Consider the following 17,148-nt stretch of genomic DNA (forward strand, 5'->3'; position numbering starts at 1 on the left):
AAAGTTTCATGGCTGCTTTAATTATGTATCTAATTTGTTGTGTTTACACAATTTTCATTATTCATCCATTTCAAGACAGATGGTTGCCTGTCAGGTGGAAAGTGCTGCATAAACAAGCACCAGCATTGGTCTTAGGGTATCTGGGCAAGATCAAAATGCAAGAAATAAAACAAAGGCCTCTTGCTTTTTAGCTGTGCTTCAAAGGAGAAAGTATTGTTTGATTTCATCGACAAGAAGACTTCAAACACTGTCAGTAATGGCCGATGATAAGGACACAAACCTGGGCTCAAACACAGGTGTTAATACTTTTTAATAGGGATGTCCGATATTGGCTTTCTTACCTATATTGCTCACTTCATAATTCCCTTCCGACACTAACATCAACCAGTTTTTCCCTCAAATCAATGTCAGGTGTTATAGAACAAAGTATTATGTAAGGGCAAACTGTAAAACAAAGTATGAAACTGTGTACTAATAGAATATTTAAAAACAATCACTTACAGGTATTTTTTATTTATATTTTTTGCCAACAACCCCCTTTCTTTCTTTCACACAGGAAGGGAACTAAATTGGAACTAAATATGTAAAACTTACAGTGTGAATGAATTAGCAGTATTAGACATGAAGAGGTAGGAATAAATATAAGCTTTCTTCTCTTGTATAAATGTAACAGGTCTGAAACAATTTGTATCATATCATATAATTATAAAGAGCTGCTAATTTATTATTTTTAGCAGGTGTTCTGAATTAATTCTGACATCACACAATAGATGTGTGACATGATGCAGGAGAAACTCTTTCTGGACACAGTCACAGATAGACATGTCATATCACATTTTTCTCTACCTTATCTCTGTTTTTTTTTTGTAGTTCCGCCAGTCGCTTTCATTATTTTGCTGCACGTTACGTGGACTGAAGTAAAACATTGAGAGGTTTTAATGAGTCTAATTAAAGTACTGTATTGAAGGAAGACACCTTACTCACCCCACATAACCAACACTTTACACTCATATAGCAGATTGTACTTTTTCAATCAAAAGGACAAATATGAAAATAATTTCAAACCGCAGATGTATGACGATAAATCCGATATTACGGTTATTGTGACCAAAATTGTCACTGTTATCCTTATAGAGGTATTGTTGAATGTGCTCAAAAAGTACTTAAACACCAACCAAACTCTTAATAATTTTTTAAATAACTAAAATATATGCAGTGTAGGCCTGGGTGATATATCGATTTTATCGATATATTTTTTTGCTGTAGACAATATCAAAATTTAAAAATCGATTATATTCTCCTCTTGCGCCGGCATACTTTTTGCCCCTCAGGAGCTTGAGTAGTTGGCGCCGTTCCCTTACTTCTTTTACGGCACACATAGCAAACCATGGCTAATGCTAACGCTAACAAGAGTGAGGCGTTTGTTCTAAAGAAAAGTGTTGTCTGTACTTTGGTTTGGAGCAAAAGGCACAACTTTTCCTACATGTTTCGTTACAGCCTTATTCCAAAATTTTATAAATCAATTTTGTCCTCAAATTCTCCACAAAAATTCCCTTATAATGACAATGTGAAAAAGTTTTTTTTTAAATAAGTTTTTGCAAGTTTAAAAAAATAAAAAATAAACTAAAGAACTAAAAAAACACATGTACATAAGTATTCACATTCTTGATCAATACTTTGTTTATGCACCTTTAGCAGCAATTACAGTCTCAAGTATTTTTGAATACGATGCCATAAGCTTGGAACACCTATCTTTGGTCATTTTTGCCCATTCCTCAGAGATATTTAATCGGATTCAAGTCTGGCCTCTGGCTCCACTCTACCATACAGGCCTAATTGCTGTATTGCTGCAGAGATGGTTGTCCTTCTGGAAGGTTATCCTCCCTCTATAGAGGAATGCTGTGGCTCTGACCGAGTGACCATTGGGTTCGGAGTCACCTCCATGACTTGGGACCTTCTCCCCCAATCCCTTAGTTTAGACAGCCGGCCAGCTCTACGAAGAGTCCTGATGGTTCTAAACGTCTTACATTGCTCACTGGGATCTTCAAGGCAGCAGATATTTGTATTTACCCTTCCCAGATGTGTGCCTTGATACAATCCTGTCTCAGAGGTCTACAGATAATTCCTTCCACTTCATGCTTGGTTTGTGCTCTGCCATGCACTGTCAAGTGTGAGACCTTATATATAGACAGGTGTTTGCCCTTCCAAACCATGTCGAATAAACTGAATTTACCACAGGCGGACCCCAATTAAGCTGTAGAAACATCTCAAGAATCCATCCATCCATCCATCTTCTTCCGCTTATCCAAGGTCGGTCTCGAGGGTGATCAGTTGAAACAGAATGCACCTGATGTCACTGATAAGCTTCATGGCAAAGGCAGTGAATAATTGTGTACATGTGATTTCTTAGTCTTCAAATTCTAATAAATTTGCAAAAATCTAAAATAACTAAGAAAATGTTTTCACATAGTAAGTATGGGGTATTTATTGTGTGTAGAATTTAGGAATGTAATGCTAAACGGTATAATGAAAAACCGCGGTAAAATTTTCGACGGTTAGTAATACCGTTTAAATTTTAAATTAGAGAAAAAACTTCATTTATTGATGAATTTTAGGCAACACTGCTTACTTCCTGGAATCAAAGTCGCAGCAGCGCTGGCACATGCTTGCTAGTGCCGTTTGGCTTGAAAATCATGACAGACAAACTACACAGACTTTGCCTCTGAGATTTCCGCTTAAACAGAGCCAAGCACTTGGCTTAATTTCATTTTCCTTAGCTTAATTTCTTGGCGTCTCGCCAGATGGCGACAGGTGTGGACAATATTGGAGACGGACGCATCTGTCCCACACTAAAAGTATACAGCGAAGGAGAAAACTTTTTGTTGCTTTTATTTTCTCAATACAATGTCCATCAACTTTTTGATGTTGCGTTTATTTTCTCAATCATCTTTATGTTACGACATTCTGTGTATGTGTCTAAGACTAGCAGTTAGCACTTAAAGTAGCTGTAATATCGCGAAAAAAACAGCTTGTTAAGACGACAGCTGGATCCTTTCTTTTATTGTTACATAGACACATGACACTTCAGACTATACTTTTGTTTTTGCTATCAACAAACTCAACAGAATTTAACGCTATGCCTGTACATGTTGAATTGGGGGGTGTGGGTGGGGAGACAGCAGCAAGACAATCGCTTAATTCCAAGACTATTAAATGTAGTCCCCGCTCCACCACCAAAGTATGGCTGACATTAAAGACATTCGCAGTAAAAATAATTGTAACCCGAATTTTGGGAAAATGTGTTTTCATGTGCTACAATCCGAATAACTTTCGGCATAAACCACTTGCTTCGATTGGAATTAAATTTGGAGCCAAACGTGTGTGATCGAGTCAGAATATTCCGAATGGCGTGCTTACATGAAGCATTTTTATTCCGGTTAGGTTTTTGATCCGATTAAATGTGTCCATGTGCACATAGCTACTGTTGTCCCGTGAAAATATAGGATACATTTTTTTTCAGAAATGTGAGGGGTCATGCATCATATATACATTACATATACAGAGGGTTAGGGACAGAGCAGTAAAATAAGTGTAGAGATCTCCATCTCCCACAGTGAACAAGACAGGAGTCATCCAGCGCTTGCTTTCTGAACAACATACAGAATAGGAAAAAGCGCACGTGTGTGTGTGTGTCTTCTTACCAGCTGAACATATGCTACTTTATAGTCAGGTTGCTTAACCCTCTGGTTGAGGTGATTCCTCTTCTTGTTGGAACCTGACAAATACAAAAATAGATTGTATTACCTCCATGTTTAAACTACATAGAAGGCAAATATGAATTGTTAGACAAGCATTACATTTCAATGTCATGAGAGAAAATGGAATCATTACATTAGTCTGACTGAAACCATACTGTTAGAATAGAGTACCCGTGTACATAAAGACACCCTGATTAGTGTTTAATCAATACATTTGTACAGAATATGAACCATTCCTCCTATTTGGTATAGTTTGAGAGAAAATTAAACAATATATTTTTGGCTATGGAAACAAATCAGTATTTTTTGATGGTTTAATTTTTAATCATAAAAAAACTATAGTATCGTTTTGCTAAATTCAATCGGACAACATTATTGTTCCTGTGCATATTTATTTTAGCTATAGTGGATTGTCAATTGTCATCAGTGGTTTCCGCCTTGTGAAAAACATGTTTTGTTTACTGCAAGACTTCAGGTGCAGGCTTGTGATACAATATTACAACTGCCTTCTTGAAACAGTTTCTGGCCCATCCCACTGTTATGTTTATCCATCCATTTTCTACCGCTTGTCCCGTTTGGGGTCGCGGGGGGTGCTGGAGCCTATCTCAGCTGCATTCGGGCGGAAGGCGGGGTACACCCTGGACAAGTCGCCACCTCATCGCAGGGCCAACACAGATAGACAGACAACATTCACACACTAGGGCCAATTTAGTGTTGCCAATCAACCTATCCCCAGGTGCATGTCTTTGGAGGTGGGAGGAAGCCGGAGTACCCGGAGGGAACCCACGCAATCACGGGGAGAACATGCAAACGCCACACAGAAAGATCCCGAGCGCAGGATCGAACCCAGGACCTTCGTATTGTGAGGAGGACGCACTAACCCCTCTTGCACCGTGCTACCCACTGTTATGTTTATCTTATCTTTTATTTGGTATCAATCAAAGATGCTATATTTGTTTTCTATGGTTTTCAATGCCTTTTAGTAAGCAGAGTTTGCCAGCACATTCCTTTTTAAAAAAAATATAGTGTACCAGATGGGAGATTTGGCTACCCCAACAATTTTGTCAACCTGCCAGCTCGGTGTGTGTTGTAATAATTGCACCATCCTTCATCCTTCAGTCAAAATTTCCAAAAAAAGCTTAACTATTTTATTTAAATCCATTGAGTGGATTTTGGCTAAATACATGCACACATTGCATTGCAATTGCTGCTCTACGTTACATTTCATAAGTAACAAATAGTCAATTAAAGGTGTGTCATTTAATTAATGTGATCCTCTGCATGCAACAGAAGATGAGAAACTGTCTTTCTGTGTTTCCAGTAACTATGCTGTAATCTGTCTTTATGACAGTATGTGCTGAAGTAAAATATTGTTCAATAATGTGCAATATTCAGAATAAATGGTAAACATGCCGCATGTGTAGACAAACATGACATGCCGTCATTTAAATAAGACAAATAAAATAAAACTATTCATTTTGTTTAATAAAACAAGGCACAGACCTGTTAAACAATAACGGTACCCTAAATTTCTTGTTGTGAAATTGACATTTTAGAGAGAAAAAAACACACTAAAAAAAAACGTTCACTTTCCTGAGGGTATCAGAAATGATGCAAATAAATACACAACTAAGTGTATCGCCTGTCCTTTCCCTTCTTTTAGGGCCACGGTTTTGCTTCTTTTTCTGAAATGTTTGTGAGTAAAGACAACTTTTTTACCTCTCAAAGTTATTTTGTTAGTCATCACAAACTTCATTATAGTAATCGGTGGTGTCCTGAATACTATGATACTTATACTTAAAGTTAACATTTACTAAACAACACTTTCAAATTATTATTTGTATTCTTTGACTACTTGTACACATCAGTGCTTCTCACCAATGCTTTGGCAAACAACAAGTGGTGACCTTGATTGTTGGGGTTTTTAAAACTCAAATACCATAATACATGTCCATAAAAAAGTCAAAATAAGTCCAATATAGAAGGCACGCTCATCAAAATGTTCAAATCCGTTTGTTGATGGATACTAGTGGTGAAAATGCCATTGCCATGGTAACAGTTTATAACATTCAAAACATTCCACTGTGGTAGGTTATTAGTGTATGTGTGTCGGGTACATATTGCGAGTAATCACCAAAAAAGTAGCCAACTGCTCAGAAAAAGCCCTTAGCAGAGTTGTAAAAGACTAATTCCCTCCCACCCAAAGCTAACTAGAGGACCCTATGTGGGTGGGAAACCAAGTTAAGATATGTTTCGCTCTGTGTGTGTGTGTTTGCAGTCAAGCTGAAATGTACAGGGAAAATTGAATAGCTCTGACATGTAAGACACTGACTTGTCCCACCATAAACAATAATACAATTACACAATGGCTATGAAGACACACACGAGCATGATGGAAAAACATAAAAGTTCAGGTAATCCTTTCCAAACACATACACACACAGGCAATGCTTTCATAAAACACTTGCAAATGCAAGCACTCCTACTTTCTCCCACTTAGAGATTGCGGTTTGGCAGCCAGATATCACATTACAAATCCCAGACCAGAGGGGTATCCATGGCAACTCCTTCCAAAATAGCCCTGCTACCCATGGAGGAAAGAAAGGGTCCTTTGCGCCCCTCACTCTTCTCTGCCTCTTCAAGCTTTCAATGGAGTGAAACTCTCAACATAGACAGGGATACCTTCTTTGACGCACTACGGGAATCATAGAAGCCCCAAGACGCCCCTTTCTACTCATGCACCACTCACGGTTTCCTCCTACCCCTCTCTTGAGGGGCTCTCCAAGCTTTAGTAAACACATTTGAGGGTCATTCACAATGTAGACTAGTGCTAACAGGGATAAGGCTAACTTGTACCCTTAACACACTGTGGTTATACATGTTTTACGTTTGAGAATTGCAAGTCACGTGCTCAAGGATATACCAAGATCATGACTCTTTCAGAAGGCTGTGCATACTGTGGACAATGTATGGAAGCTTAAACCGATGTTTTAAGTAGCTGTTCCGACATTGTTTAGTTCAGGGGAAGTGGTAAAGTGTTTCAAAGACAAATGAGTGGACCCGGAAACATGATTTCCGCTGACAAACCTTCCTTGTCTTCACGATGACAGCATTTACCTTAATTTCCCGTCTATAAGCCACTACTACTTTGAACCCTGCGTTTTTATACAATGCTTCCCCTAATTTATGATTTTTTTCCGGGTTCACAAGTTTCACATGCCGTCAATAATTGGCCTTGTCACGTCATACCATTGAAGTTGCTCAATGGGTCACGGTTGACCAATGTAATTTGTTCACATAAATCCAACATACTGTGCACTCACCCTCATCTCAGAAAGGACGCAAGGAAATGCTCACTACCCAACAAAAGCCGAAAGCTTTCAACCCGACGTTGGAAAAAGGAAACGGTCCGAATGAAAATTCACCTCCACCAACGGGCTTCGAAAGTCCAGACCACCACACGTGAAAGAAGGAAGAAGCTCAGAGGCCATCCGCCTCCAGACGCAAGTCTCGCCGTGGGACGAAGCAACCCCAAATCCATCCATGGACTGACTGGCGCTAGCTCGAAAGCTTAAATGCTAACATGAAAACATTAACATCTTTCGCGATTCTGCCCACGGTTTCTTTGACGTGGAAATCATAGCCCTACATATTAAATACAATTAAATAACATGTACTTGACTTTCAAGGTGAGGTAGGGACATGCCGTTAAGGGTATGGGGGTAATATGATGGTAAGAAAAATACTGGTTGGTGCGTGCGTGCGTGCGTGCGTGCACGTATAACTACTTAGGGCTCTAACGCCAAGTAAAAGCTGTGTGTTTGTGTGCAACCCTACTGGGTTGTCTTGGGACATCTGGAGGTTGGAGTTCTCAATCATAAGATAGTAAGATAAGCAACAGTGTGTGTAAGATGAAAATGCAGCCAGGCAAAATTTAATAGCAACTAGATGCTAGAATAAGACAAGGCAACCAAACCCAACTCGTCTGTGTACACAAGATAACGTCTCACTGCTCCACTGTGTGACAAACCCTGACTATGTTTCCACGCACTAAATTAGTCTGATTTCTCAAATACTTTGTTTTTTTGTATTGTTACACCTACATGTGAAGTCTCAGTGTCCATGCATGCTCTCTAATTCAACTACTGGTCATACTCCGTGTGCCTCCCGTACACTGGGGGGCACTTATTTCCTTTTAGCATGGATTAATGGATTAATTTTCCGGTTGACCTACGACGCCACACCAAAACAAGAAATCTTTGCAGCTCTTTACATGTCAACAGCCTAGTTCTTGTTGTAGCCGATGTCCGCTGTAATATTGCCACAGATTACAAATATTACGCATTTAATGGCCATGCTGGTGTTAAATAGCAGACAGAATCAAAAAAGTGATCTAAGATTAAGAACAAACATGACACTACTACCACGAAGGTCTCAGAATTGCTGGATTGGATGCGGGTCCAAAGCAAAGACTTTTGGGAGAGAGTTGTTTTGAAGAATTTTGGGACGGAGAATGGAAAGACAACTTTTGAATGTCTCAAAGTTCAATCAATAAGCTCTGTGGATTGATGGAATGAGTTTTGAGTCCGAAGGTATAGACCAGCGTTTCTCAAAGTGTGGGGCGCGCCCCACTGGTGAGGAATAGAGACATGACAGGTGGGGCGCGAGGAACGGGAGGGAATTTCACTTTAATTTTTTTTTTTTTTTTTTTTTTTTTTAGATTTTTTTTTTTTTACTATGCTTTCATTTTCTATACACACTGTAAATCACTTTGTGATTCTGTCTGTGAAATCCGCTTTATAAATAAATGTAAATTACTTATTTTTCCTGTAGGCTTTACATTTCTAGGTAGGAGCAAAAGTTTGACAGACATAGCAACAGTAACTAATGGGGGCGGGGCTAAGCGGAACAAACTTGACGAGACAAGGGCAGCAAAATGAAAAGCTGTCCCACTGTCAAACGACACAGTTGCGAGACGTATATGCGACATTGCAAGTGATCTTGAGGAACAACTCGGAGACAAATGAAAATAAAGTCGTTTTGCTTTACAAGTGGACGAAGCTACTGACAGCAATAAAGACTGCCTGTTCATCGCATACGTCCGCTTTGTGAATGGCGAGTCACTGTGCGAGGATTTGCTGTTTTGCAAATACATCAAAAATAGAGCCTCTGCTGATGAGCTGTTCAAGATAATGGACAGTTTCCTCAAAGAACACGACCTTAAATGGGAAAACTGTGTGGGCTTTTGCTCTGATGGCGCAATGACCATGGCAGGGTCAAGAAACAAGCTGCAGGCTCTAATAAAGATGGTTGCGCCAAATGCGCATTGGACACACTGTGTCATTCACTGGGAAGCACTTGAGTCAAGGCAGCTCAGCCCTGAACTCAATGAGGTTTTAACAGATGTGAGCGCGGTAAATTTGATCAAAACACGACCACTGAAAGCGCGACTATTCTCTGCACTGTGTGAGGAAATGGGAGCTGATCATACAGCCGTGCTGTTTCACCATACTTGCCAACCTTGAGACCTCCGATTTCGGGAGGTGGGGGTGGGGGGCGCGGAGGAGTATATTTACAGCTAGAATTCACCAAGTCAAGTATTTCACACACACACATATATATATATATATATATAAAAGAAATACTTGACTTTCAGTGAATTCTAGCTATATATATATATATATATATATATATATATATATAAATAAGAGAAATACTTGAATTTCAGTGTTCATTTATTTACACATATACACACACATAACACTCATCTACTCATTGTTGAGTTAAGGGTTGAATTGTCCATCCTTGTTCTATTCTCTGTCATTATTTTTCTAACCATGCTGAACACCCTCTCTGATGATGAATTCTGCTTCGTCTCCTTGTTGTGTGCGCAGTTGTGCACTGCACTCTCTAAAAGCCCTAGATGTTAATGTCACATATGCATGTACATTAGATGGCAGTATTGCCCTGTTTAAAAGTGTCACAACATTGCTGTTTACGGCAGACGAACTGCTTTACGGTAGACGAAAACGTGACTGCTGTTGTTGTGTGTTGTTGCCATGCTGGGAGGACGTTAATGAAACTGCCTAACAATAAACCCACATAAGAAACCAAGAACTCGCCCTCGATCATTCTACAGTTATAACGTGATTGGGCAGGCACGCTGTTTATATTGTGGGAAAGCGGACGTGAAAACATGCTGTCGACACGTCACTCAGGTACGCCTGAATTTCGGGAGATTTTCGGGAGAAAATATGTCCCGGGAGGTTTTCGGGAGAAGCGCTGAATTTCGGGAGTCTACCGGAAAATCCGGGAGGGTTGGCAAGTATGTGTTTCACAGTGAAGCAAGGTGGCTCTCCCAGGGCAAAGTGCTGTCACTTGCCCTGTCTTCCCAAATGCATAGCTCCTCCTTTTTTTTTGCAAAGATTGCAAAGTGGCACTTTTATTTTATTTATTTTGAACTTGATGCAAGTTATTTGATTTATTATTGAACTTGATGCAAGTTATAACACTTTTATTTGATTTATTATTGAACTTGATGCAAGTTATAACACTTTTTTTGATTTATTATTGAACTTGATGCAAGTTATAACCCTTTTTTTGATTTATTATTGAACTTGATGCAAGTTATAACACTTTTGTTTTATTTATTATTGAACTTGATGCAAGTTATTTTATTTATTATTGAACTTGATGCAAGTTATACCAGGCAGCACGGTGGAAGAGGGGTTAGTGCATCTGCCTCACAATACGAAGGTCCTGAGTAGTCTTGGGTTCAATCCCGGGCTCGGGATCTTTCTGCGTGGAGTTTGTATGTTCTCCCCGTGACTGCGTGGGTTCCCTCCGGGTACTCCGGCTTCCTCCCACCTCCAAAGACATGCACCTGGGGATAGGTTGATTGGCAACACTAAATTGGCCCTAGTGTGTGGATGTGAGTGTGAATGTTGTCTGTCTATCTGTGTTGGCCCTGCGATGAGGTGGCGACTTGTCCAGGGTGTACCCCGCCTTCCGCCAGATTGTAGCTAAGATAGGCTCCAGCGCCTTCCGCGACCACAAAGGGAATAAGCGGTAGAAAATGGATGGATGGGCAAGTTATACCACAGCTGCACAGTTATTTTATTTATTATTGAACTTGATGTTATTTTATGTTATTGAGTTTGAATGTATACAACTTGATGTTACTTGATGTTCAATAAATTTGAAAATGTTAAGCTTGGCGTTAGCGTTCTGTTGGGGCGAAGGGGGCAGGTGGGGCTTGAAAACTCGCCCTTGTCCAAAGTGGGGGATGACAAAAAAAGTTTGAGAACCACTGGTATAGACCATTCATTCGTGCCCAGATACCGCTTCAAATGAGGGTTTCTATTGTTCTGGACATCCTTTCCAGTTGTGCTGGATACAGATTATTGCTAATCAGTTTAGAGTTCATAAATGCAGCATGAAAATATTTGTGTACGCTTTCTTCTTTGTCTAGTATACAGTACCTGCTTCTCTTCCATCTCACCTGTATTTGTTTGAGAGTCCAAATGAAGCCAGCATTTTCTCTTTCTTTGGCTACCTTTTAAAATACATCTCAGTTTATTATTGCTTGCTTGCTCCGCTGCTTGTATGAATAAGTTATCACTTAACTGTTTTGGTCTTTAGGAGTGGGTAGTTATCGGTAAGCTTGAAAAAAATAAGTATATAGTGTGTCCCTACTTCTTATCATTATTTGTCTGCACATGAACACAGATTCTTTCTGAGATGTGATATTTGATTGAACACCTTGCTCCCACCTTGCATAACCAGTTTGAGGAAGTAATTTGTGCACGCAAAAATGATGATAATCAGCAGAAAGAAAAACTTTACTAGTTTGACCCAATATTTAATTTCTATGCCAATATCAGTTGATAATATCAGTCGGTCGATTTTATCTGACATCCTTTATTAACACTAATAAATAGGGATTCACTATGTCTGGCCAAAGAAAGATAGACACTTACCAAATTGTATCCTGGTGCGAACTACTCCCACTGGGACGTTATAGATCTTCTCCAGGTAGTTTTTAACGTCATTCTTCGTCATCCTAACCAGACATGCCAGGGTCAAACAGAAGATAGAAAAAACAGACAAGGTCATGTAAGACTCTTGGTAGCAGTATAAAAGGGTAATGATTATATTTATCTTGAACCAATGGAGGCCAGGCAGTGACATGTACACACAATCTGCTGTAATATGACTTATTATACTGCAAAACACTATATTCATAAACACTGTATATCCAGTTGTATCCCTTTGAGGCAAGAAAAGTCAGAACAAAAATGTGAGTGATGGTCTTCACCTAATTAGCTGTATGTATTGATCGTGCACAGTGAAACCCTATACAGGAAGCTGGCTTGACACCAACCAATCTCCTGGCCCATCCAAGCTTACGGTAGCCCACTGGGCAGCATTTGAAACATACCGCTCTGACCAGAGGAAGAAAGGCTTTTAACTGCTAATCAATTTAGCCAATTGGATTAGCCTGGTAGAGAGCACTTTCCAAATGCCTGACAAAGTGCTTTAAAGTGACGCTGTGGTCTAACATAAGTACCTCGGATATGGCATCTATCACATGTGCTTCTTTGATTGAATGCGATAATGTGCATCTGAATTTTATAAGGATACAATACAATACCTTGAACGGTTGGAACAATATCAAGTGAGGCAAACAAAAATCTATTCTAGAAACATAAATAATCCTTCAACTTCTGGGTTGTGTAATTATTGTTCAATACTAGACGATAAATTTCCTTTTGCACAATAATGGCATAGATTTTCCTATTAAAACCAAAATGTACCGTTATAATGTTTTGTCTGAAAACAGTTTAATTGGCAGGTAAAAAAATTACACTTCCTTCTCTGCGGAAAGGATCTATAGACATGTACACATTGACAAGACCACTACGGAGTTGTTGAAATGGCTTGTTATATGCCCTGAGAAAAGATCATTTTATTTAAATAAAAAGAGAGATCTTAAAAATTGCAAACAAATAGTGATTCATAATCACAATGAATTATAGCCAATCCAATTCTGATACAACTGTCGACATTTCCCCTGTTAAATTGCAGAAAAATGCACCTTTTGCATCAGATCTGCATACTACAGTGGGACAATTTATTGTTTGATGCCCTTCTGAAATGTACACTCTTGCAAGGACACAGGAACAGTACATCATTTTTATGGTATGTTTGTCAGAGAGAGTGAAAAAATATAATTAAAAACATAATGACAAAAACAATGTGAGTGAAATAAAAATGTCATTATCTACCAACCGGTAACATGATGACCCCCACAGACCGTTATGTCCCCTGAAGCACATATGTTAGTCCAGTCCCTTCAGCAAGTAGCTTGGTGATAAAAGAATACTGCTGTCATAATGATTTTGATCCATTTGTATTTCAATTGTACGGTACAGAAAGCAGATTTCTTGACACGGAAAAAGTGAAAAAAAATGCTACTTCTTAAAGTAGAGTGCCTATCATTCACAATCATTATGACAGACAAAGACACGTCTTTATTTTTAATTAGGATTTTAAAGATGATAAAAAAAACGCTTGGAAGATGTGGCTAATGGGAGTCACCGGCGGGGGTTGGGTCGGCGCATTTTAAGCATTGCCGGAAAATATTTCCTGAGCACACTTATTTCGGTTTCCAAGCAGTGCACTTTCGACATCCGGCAACAAATGTTTGTTCCTACTTGCGGGAACAAACGCAAGTGTGCTTTAATCATGACAGAATTGGAAACTACCGTATTTTTCGGATTATAAATCGCAGTTTTTTTCATAGTTTGGCCGTGGGTGCGACATATACTCTGGAGCGACTTATTTGTGAAATGATTAACACATTACCGAAAATATCAAATAATATTATTTATCTAATTCATAGAAGAGACGAAGCAAATGTCAGCAATCGTCATACACACGTCAGCAATCGTCACACACACGTCAACCAATAAGAATTCGGTGGGTGAGGGTCATGGCAGAAGTGCATTGTGGGTCATGGGATGCTAACTGCTATATGATATATGCTACTGCCGTAGCTATTAAAATGGATCATATCAACATTGGCGGTAACTTATAAAAACTGAGAAGGGCTGAACAAAAATGGCACCGAAAAGGAAATCATATACTAAAGATTATAAACTGGACGTAGTGAAATGTGCAGCAGAAAACGGCGATTGAGCAGCAGAAAGAAAAGACGCTAGCGGCGCATACCAGGAGCGACAACGAGGAAGAAGATTTCATGGGATTTAGCGATCAGGAGTGACAGATTGTTTGGTAAACGTATAGCATGTTCTATATGTTATAGTTATTTGAATGACTCTTACCATAATATGTTACGTTAACATACCAGGCACGTTCTCAGTTGGTTATTTATGCCTCATATAACGTACACTTAGGGAGAGGGAAGTCTGGGCTTCCCTGCTTAGGCTGCTGCCCCCGCGACCCGACCTCGGATAAGCGGAAGAAGATGGATGGATGGATGGATAACGTACACTTATTCAGCCTGTTGTTCACTATTCTTTATTTATTTTAAATTGCCTTTCAAATGTCTATTCTTGGTGTTGGATTTTATCAAATAAATTTCCCCCAAAAATGCGACTTATACTCGAGTGCAACGTACAGTATATATGTTTTTTTCCTTCTTTATTATGCATTTTCGGCCGGTGTGACGTATACTCCGAAGCGACTTATAATCCAAAAAATACGTTAGAACGTTTTCAAGATGCTTTCTCACCAAGGTGCGCCGTTTTGTGGGCGGTCTTATTGACTTGGCTCCACTTCAACAGCGTCTTACATGTTGTAGCGTTTAGCTAAATTCCTATATATGGAGATATCCGCTGACGTCACAATTGGGAAATAACGTCACTATTGGGAAAAAGGTCACTATTGGGGAAAATTCCAAATAGCTAGTTTGGAAAAGGTATAAAGGCAGGCAAGATTTTTTTATAAATATCTCCGCCATGCCTCCATGGTTTTATTTCAAATGTCCAGGTCGCAAATACAAAAAAACAAAAGGTAAGAAAACTTGGTTTTGCAAATTAGGTCCCCTTTAAAGGATTTTCATTAAAATGTTCAAAGAATAGTTTAGCAAGAATACTTTCTCGTCACATTAAAATCTAAATAAATCTGTTGACAAAACAATAACAAATGGAGGCCAAAATCTGAAATAAATATGGCAGGAAGACAGCACTACATGTGCTTCCACAACTCCCATACAAAGTGAAGCACACTGACAGCTGGTGGTACAGTAGATCGAGAGGAGAAATGAGTAATTGCACCAAAAGATTACTTTTCCTAGAAAGATGGAGCAGGGAACTGGAATAGAAGAAAGTGTTTTGGGGACTGTAAAGCCTCCTGTGATTCAGTAGGGGGAATGCTGATACTGATTGATGATGACAGGTTCAAAATCCCTTCAGGCTTTGATATTACACTTAAGTTGTTCTTCAAAATTGCAAAAAATATGCAATTCAGATCTGGTATCATATTAAGTAAAATATAGTGGTAAATTATATTTTTAAAAGTGTCAATATGTAACAAAACAAACAAAGCTGCAGCATTCAAGCAAACTACAACTCCATATCCTATTTCATACTGGTGGGTTACAATAAATCTGGGATAGGATACTCTTGTTGGTTAAAGACAAAAGTCAATCAATATTGTGGGTTCCATGTTGTGGGTTTTTACCAGTTTTTTTCTATATACACTGTTAACAAAAAAGCCTTAAAAACCAGAGGATTAAAATTTGAATTAAAAGTATTCAAATTTTGCGCTGGTGGATTGCAACCAAATTGTAAGTAGATCATCAAAATGCAAAAAGAACAACCAGGGTCTAAATTTAAAAAAAAAGGTTGATCATTTATAGTAATTTTAATTTGATCTACTGATAGCAAGATTTTGAACTGACAAGCAAGGCCTATGAAAACTTGTGACTATGGGGCAGAGACTTGAGGTAAATACCAATGCTTGTCATCTTGCCATAAAAGTAATTACTAATGCTAATTGCAGCCCAAAAACTATATACAGTATATATTGCCCCTTTTCCACCAAATGTCGGACAACGTTGAGTTGCTAGAATCTTAAGTTCTCCCCTTCACGCTGACGCGTTCATCCTCGCCCCGGCAGCCATTCTCTGTAGTTTTAGAAATAAACTTCCCGCAAGCTACTGAAAAATATTCTACATTTTAAATTTTGAATTACATTTTTGAACAACCAAAGTTATATATTATATACATGTGGAACATTGACATGCCTGATGAAATAATAATATAACATTTGTGTTTGACAAAACTTACAAGCCGAATACTTTCTTGCTTTTATTATTCACTATCGGTACTATGGACACCAGCTACACCCGTCAAGACCTTATGGACATCGTTTTCGCCACTAGCCATCTGTTTTGAGTGACTTTCACCACATGTACAACATTCCACATGATATAGCAAGACCAGCGGGCTCACCATGGTTTGTTGTCGGTACGAGGAGACAACGCAGGTGTAGTAGCGAGAGGAAGCAGAAGTGAGGCTGCAGGGCTGGTACTGTATGCTAAGGGTAAACCTCGACCGAGTCTGTAGCTCCCTAATGCTAGATACATATGTTACGTGCACAACACGTACGCTCTCCCCTGTATGTTGTTTGTTTATTCTTTCTCCCTTAATGTTTGTAGGGCGTGATTGGACAGCAGACAAGGAGATAAAGCCGAGGGAGGGAGGGAGGGAGGGAGGGAGGGAGTGATCTCTCTCTCTAGCTTTCTCTCTCTCACTCTCTCAAGACTATACAAACGGCACGGGTACAGTAACATAATAGAGGCTTGTCCAGGAATATTTAAAATCCTCTACAATTAAAAAAAAAACATAATTGGAGCGTTGTTCGAGAGTATTTTAAATCCTTTAAAATAAAAAATAAAAACATTATTGAGGCGAATAAACCTCGGTCAACTTTAAAACACTGTCATAATGAGGTTTCATTTATATTCTTTATAGGCTGTTCTTTTTGCAACATATAGTTGTACAAGTTGCCGCGCTTCGCATTGTGCCCAATGTTACTGCTCGTGTGTTTCCTCATACAGTCAAAACACTTTTTGAATGCACTGTTCGGGAACATTTAGATGGTTACAAACTTGATATTGTTTTCATTTTGCGCCAAAGCTTTGACCTACTTTTGAGCGACAATCACATGATTACCATGTTGTTCGCCAGTGCTAAAACAGAACCTGCCGCATTTTGACATGAGTGTGCATGCGGTATATGTGGTGTTTTGACAGTGTATGCGCAGGAAGCACAGGTAAGTGCACCTTTGTGCAAAACAACATTTGCGTTTAGCGACCAGTTGTATCCTTGTCAGGCTGAAGAGAAGTCGTCCCTTAGGGCGC

The 17,148-nt window shown here is 39.1% G+C and overlaps 1 protein-coding gene across 1 annotated transcript in view; it reads right to left on the reverse strand.

Annotated features, from left to right (window-relative positions):
* mrpl23 (mitochondrial ribosomal protein L23) overlaps positions 1-17,148 on the reverse strand; it is an 89,706-nt gene that overhangs the window by 42,105 nt on the left and 30,453 nt on the right. The window contains exons 3-4 of the mRNA XM_061970014.1: positions 11,738-11,820; positions 3,702-3,775 (exon numbers count right to left, since the gene is read on the reverse strand). Of these exons, the coding sequence (XP_061825998.1) occupies positions 3,702-3,775; positions 11,738-11,820 (157 nt within the window). The remainder of the gene's footprint in view (positions 1-3,701; positions 3,776-11,737; positions 11,821-17,148) is intronic.

This window comes from Nerophis lumbriciformis, linkage group LG10 (assembly GCF_033978685.3).
Source record: "Nerophis lumbriciformis linkage group LG10, RoL_Nlum_v2.1, whole genome shotgun sequence".
In the NCBI taxonomy this organism is placed as follows: Eukaryota; Metazoa; Chordata; class Actinopteri; order Syngnathiformes; family Syngnathidae; genus Nerophis; species Nerophis lumbriciformis.